The sequence below is a fragment of the Myotis davidii genome, unplaced genomic scaffold (assembly GCF_000327345.1).
Source record: "Myotis davidii unplaced genomic scaffold, ASM32734v1 scaffold83, whole genome shotgun sequence".
Classification (NCBI taxonomy): domain Eukaryota; kingdom Metazoa; phylum Chordata; class Mammalia; order Chiroptera; family Vespertilionidae; genus Myotis; species Myotis davidii.
This window is the reverse complement of record NW_006294121.1, coordinates 170,956-176,339: the sequence shown is the minus strand read 5'-3', so window position 1 is coordinate 176,339 and position 5,384 is coordinate 170,956. Positions and strand designations below refer to the sequence as shown.

The following is a 5,384-nucleotide window of genomic DNA, read 5'->3' as shown; positions in this document are numbered from 1 at the left end:
AAAGAGGATTCCATTCAAAGGGAAGAAGGTCTGGAGGGGCTCCGCAGACAAGAAGGGGAGTGTTTCCTGTAGGGACCGCCAGCCTCTTGGCTTGGGCTCTGCAGACAATGTGATTTAAGCACAGGATGGGTAGCTGCTCCATTCAGTTGCCTTCCAACTCTGGGAGTCTATGTATGTTTGATGCCTCTGCCAAGCAGGCTTTGTATAACACTGCCAGGAAAAAGAGGAATTATTGTAGCCCTGCTACAGCATTTCTTACACGATGGTCCTTGCCAAATTCCCTTTCAAGGCTGTGTTGGCTGGGTTTCGCTCAACGTGCTCAATCTTAAGCCAATCGAGAATATCTCTTCACATGCAGGCCCGTGAGAAGCCCTTGAATATCACTTTATGATCAGAGAAGCTTAACAGGCTGGTACTATGCAAGATTGCTGCTGGTGAAGAAGAAAACAAACAACTGTAAGCGTCTGTTTCAAATGCTGAGGGCCACAGGACATTCTGCATTGGTTCCTGGTTAACAGCAAGTTATCAGCTCATACCAAAAATGGACATCCGGTTCGAGAAAGCCTGGATTCCAAAAGAAATTATTACAATAGAGCTGTACTAAGAACAGTTTTGACCTTGGGTGACTTGGTATCTGACAATGCACCTTAGGTTGAAAATTATGAACATCAATTTCACAGTGTAGTTTTGTAAAACAAACTAGTTTCCATTTTTAGATGTATATGTTACCGATAAAAGGAAGTCCACTAGATACACCAGAAAGAGAAAGACAAACTAACATCACTGGTAAATTAATAACTTTTCACTTTCCTCTTAGAAACATCGATGAGAGAGAGACATCGATCAGCTGCCTCCTGCACATCTCCTACTGAGGATGTGCCCGCAACCCAGGTACATGCCCTTGACCGGAATCGAACCTGGGACCTTTCAGTCCGCAGGCCGACGCTCTATCCACTGAGCCAAACCGGTTTTGGCTCCTCTTACAAGGTTTTAATTTCATTTCACATTCATTGAGTCTCTACTAGGGGCTAAATACTGTGCTAATCATTTGTGATAGAAACTGAATGAAAAAGAGAAAAAAATGAGATATTCTAAACCTATACATTATCTGAGATCCATAGTTATTTTTCTTAAGAGCATTTATTTCCCAGTGATTACTTAAAAAATAAAAAGTTCAGCTACATTCGTACCCAATAAACAAGGTTATTTTCTCTGTAATACATATACAAAGACTGACTTTAAAATGCCGGCCGAGATTAATATCTCATCTCCTGTAATAATACTCCAGGTACTTAATTCATTGCTTAAATAAAAAAGAAAGGGAATCGATTTTCCTGAACTCAGAAATGATTATTAAACACAAATCTCTTCACATTATAGAACACATCTTAGTTATACAGCTGATAACCTCACAATAGTGAAACAAAAGAAATCCATAAAGCCGTATTCTGAGGCCACCTGAATGTTTGGATACGACCATAAAATAATCACACGAAAGTTACATTTCATAGCCACTGTTCAATCATAAACACGAGCAATGCTTTCTTAGTCTCTCTTTTCTGAATACCACAGACTTCAATCTTTTTGAAATTTAGATCACGTCTCTCTCATCATACAACTCCTCAAGTAAAGCACATCTCAAGTGGTCCCAAGACCTGCCTGCTGTTGACATCCAATCTCAAAATACTTCCCGTGGCCTTTTTCAACCCACCTATACCTACTTATGACCTGGGTCCTAAAATCTGTTCTACAAACCCTGGAAATTGCATTCCCTTTTGATAAAATGAACAGCTCACAACAACCACCTCTATTTTGTTTGGTTTTTACCCAACTGCGTTACTATTTCCAGCGAGCACTTACTGGCCCTGCCTGGAATGCGTGCCCCAGACTGTGTCTGTCGGTACTCAGTCTGCTCCCACCAAGGGGAAGGAGGGCCCGACCTTCCCAAGGAAGACTCACACGGGCCTTGGCACACACACACACACCTGGCTCCGAGGCGCTTTCTTATATTTTCGTGCACCCCAACGAACCTTCTGAGACTTCATTCCTCAGTCGGAATAAGAAATTACCCTAAACTAAAGAACAACCCTTCTAAGCCTAAGTGACCAAGTGCCAGGCCCCAGTCTGTGTTTGCGATGGACAGAGCAGATCAAACTTAGAGTGCGCAGACGCAACAGCACTCACTGATCCGGTTATTTCTGGCCAGCTGTGCGATCCCGCACAATCGCTTAACCTCTCTGGGCCTCAACTGCTTTGTCTGTAACACCAAGAGAATACAAAGGCAGCTTCTGGCTCTAATGAAGTAAGGATGCAGCTGGAAGAGGCCTGACCCCGGAACCGTCTCTGCAGGCCTTGGAGAAGTAAAGCTCCGATTCAAGACCATGAAAGGAGGGGGACCGATGAAAAAGATCCCGGAGGCCCCCTTCCCACATTTTGATTCTGACTCGGAGAGAGTGAGGCATGACCAGGCAATGGGTCGTAAAACTTTAGTGGGTCTCAGAGCTCTAATAATCCAATGGCCAGCTCTGCTCTAGCAAAAAACACACACAAAAAACTCTTCACTATATTTCAAGGAACGAAGAACGATTCCATGGCGACAGCAGAATGACTTTATCCATGGTCAGCAGCCATCTCCCCTTTTGCTGGCGACTCGGGCCCCTCCAAGAAGGCCAGCGTTAGGCCCCTGACTGCCGCGAGCCAACAAGAAGCGCCGCCAGCCACCAGCGGAGGACAGTGAAGAGAGCCACACCTACCCGCAGCCACTGCTTCTCCGTCAGGGCGTCGCTGTAGTCCACGTCCCGGCGCTGGCGAGACCCCCTGCCGAATATCTTCTCCTCCTCTTCCTCACACGTCAGCCTCTCCACCTCGGCGTCGTCTTTAATAATCCAGGAGGGCAGCTCATCTTCCTCCATGAGGCGCGGCTTGCGCTTTGGGTTCCGGGCGTCCTCCCTCCGCCGGTCCATGTCCATGCGCTGAGGACAGGAACACAAGTGTCATCAGTGAGGGAGGGGCTCGGTACCGCACAGACGCCACAGCGCATCGCCCTCTCACCTCGCGTGTCCCACGGGCACTCTCTCTTGTGGATGCGCTAGTCTCTTCCCTTCCTTCGTACCCATTGCTGAGATTTATGTATGCATTTAACAAACAATCTTTAAAAGTTCCTTTTCTTAGTCTATATGTGTGCAAAGCTTCCCCTTAAGTAAGATTCAAACTGGGGGTGTATTTAACAAATAGGAGCCCTGGTGATACAATTCATTGCTGCCCTGGCATAAAAGTATCCTTTAAGCATGTTAAAAAAAAATCCTTTTTTATTCGATAGGGCTCATGCTTTTCATTCAACAACCAGGAAATAAAATCAGCAACTCAAGTGTCACTAACAGAGTGGCCACCAACCTCGGCTGGACTCGGACATGGGGGCACATAAATGGTTTGATCAGTCGGTCGGCCATGAATGTATTAAATGTTCAGTATGCCATGGGCCCTGTGAGAGGAATGCCCCTCAATTCTTCAGCTTCTAAAAAATTTAGCTCTTATGAAAATATTATACCATGAGAGAGAGAGAGACCTCGGATGTAATCTCATCTCCACTGGCCAAGTTATTAAAGAAATGGCTCTCTTTTGTATTCTTTTATAACCTTCAAAAATGCCTATTTTCCCATGCCCTGTGCACTTATAAAGTGCCACAAATATGGTTTTAACTTATAATTAACAATTCGATAACTAAAGAAAAGCAAACAAAACCTGAAGTGAATTGCAACATATATTCGTTATATGTATATATCACTAGCTGATGTGTCATTTCTACAACTGAATAGACCGTTAAACCATTAAATGGTTTACCTTTTCCCTCTTTTATCCTTTGGTTCAATACAATTTTTCCATAAGAGCTAGAACTGGTACCAGACTCTAAGTGAAATTTTTATTCAAATTGAAATCTGAACTCTAGAATCTATTTAAAAAATTAAAGTTTAACCCTTAAACAATGCTTAAACATATTTGGAAATCATTATATTCCCAAATGGGTGGGCTGGGAGCATGGCAGAGGCCCACTGGGAGATCAATGTGGTCATCCCGTTGTCATGGGCTATAGTTAGCTGGAGAGGCTGTTTGCAACCCCAACCCTGCCTTCTAATGCTTTACTATCAGAAATGGGATCCACCAACCTCTGCTATTAGCACACAGAGGATGCCTTGTTAACATTGCAATCTCTCAATCAAGGGGCCTCTTGCGGTAATCTTTTAAATAGTTATTAGACAGCTGAGAAGAAAAACATTTTTTTTGGTAATGTGCTATGCAATGAGATGACAAAATATTGTCGCTTTAATTTTTGGTTACGCTACTACCGTTACCTATACCAAGACCTGTAAAATGACTTGCCACACAATTGATAAAATAAATCTTTGCTGATATAAAAGAAAACAAATTACACTTGCATTTTTTCCCTTTTAGGAAGGGTTGATAAGATTTTTAATCAGCTTGAAGTTCTATTGACTGCATCTCTTTCCCAGAGATTTCTACTTGCAGAATTCCAGTACACAATCTGAAGTTGATATTCAAGTAAGTCTTATTTATTATTACATGCATATGTTTGTCTTAAAGCCTGATAATAAACCGTATGCTAACAAATATTTTTAAAAGTACTTTTTGCCTTTGTAGGGAACATAGCAACTAAAGCTTAGTATTTATATATTAGGAAAATGTTTCAGATATGTAACTTGACCTGTCAAAGTATCTTTTGGGGTAAAATTCACAGGTAATCAGTATGAGAGATAACTTTTTCTCATGTCGCATTTTTAGAAGAAGAAAAATGTTCAAGAGAAATGTTCTTTTATTTTAAAGAGACTATCAGCTTAATGTGTTATTTAACTACAGTGCTTATGGTTTTAAAAAGTTTGGGTTCATTTTACAGAGAACTTACTCTTTTATAATAACGAATAAAGAGTTTAAATACTGAAATCCAAATCCAGCTCACATTCCATTGTTTCTCACTACACTTTTTAATCAGAGTAGCTGGCAAGGATTCAAATATGATTTCCTGCCCCCTGGTGGAGGTGTTAATGAATAGTGAGTTAGAAAGGCAGCCAGCTGATTATAAGACTGAAAAACACTCAATGGAATATACAGATATTGTATCATAAAGTACACCTTAAACTTATATAATGTTATTAACCAATGTAATCCCAATAACTTCAAAAAAAAAAAAAACAAACGAACTCAAAAATATAATCCAAAAATGAGAAATCAACCTTTTAAGAAACAGGCAGAACATTCACAAAATCAAAATGCCTACAAAAAGTGTTCCCTAACCACCTTCACCAGTTCCAAGCTTGTTTTTGTGCGATAAAATAGTCCCAAACGAAAAGAAATCTGTGCCTGGCTAGACA

General features: G+C 41.5%; 1 protein-coding gene across 1 annotated transcript in view; it reads right to left on the bottom strand.

Annotated features, from left to right (window-relative positions):
• SMARCA2 (SWI/SNF related, matrix associated, actin dependent regulator of chromatin, subfamily a, member 2) overlaps positions 1 to 5,384 on the bottom strand; it is a 185,147-nt gene that overhangs the window by 77,018 nt on the left and 102,745 nt on the right. Inside the window, exon 28 of the mRNA XM_015566893.1 lies at positions 2,754 to 2,972. Within this exon, the coding sequence (XP_015422379.1) occupies positions 2,754 to 2,972 (219 nt within the window). The remainder of the gene's footprint in view (positions 1 to 2,753; positions 2,973 to 5,384) is intronic.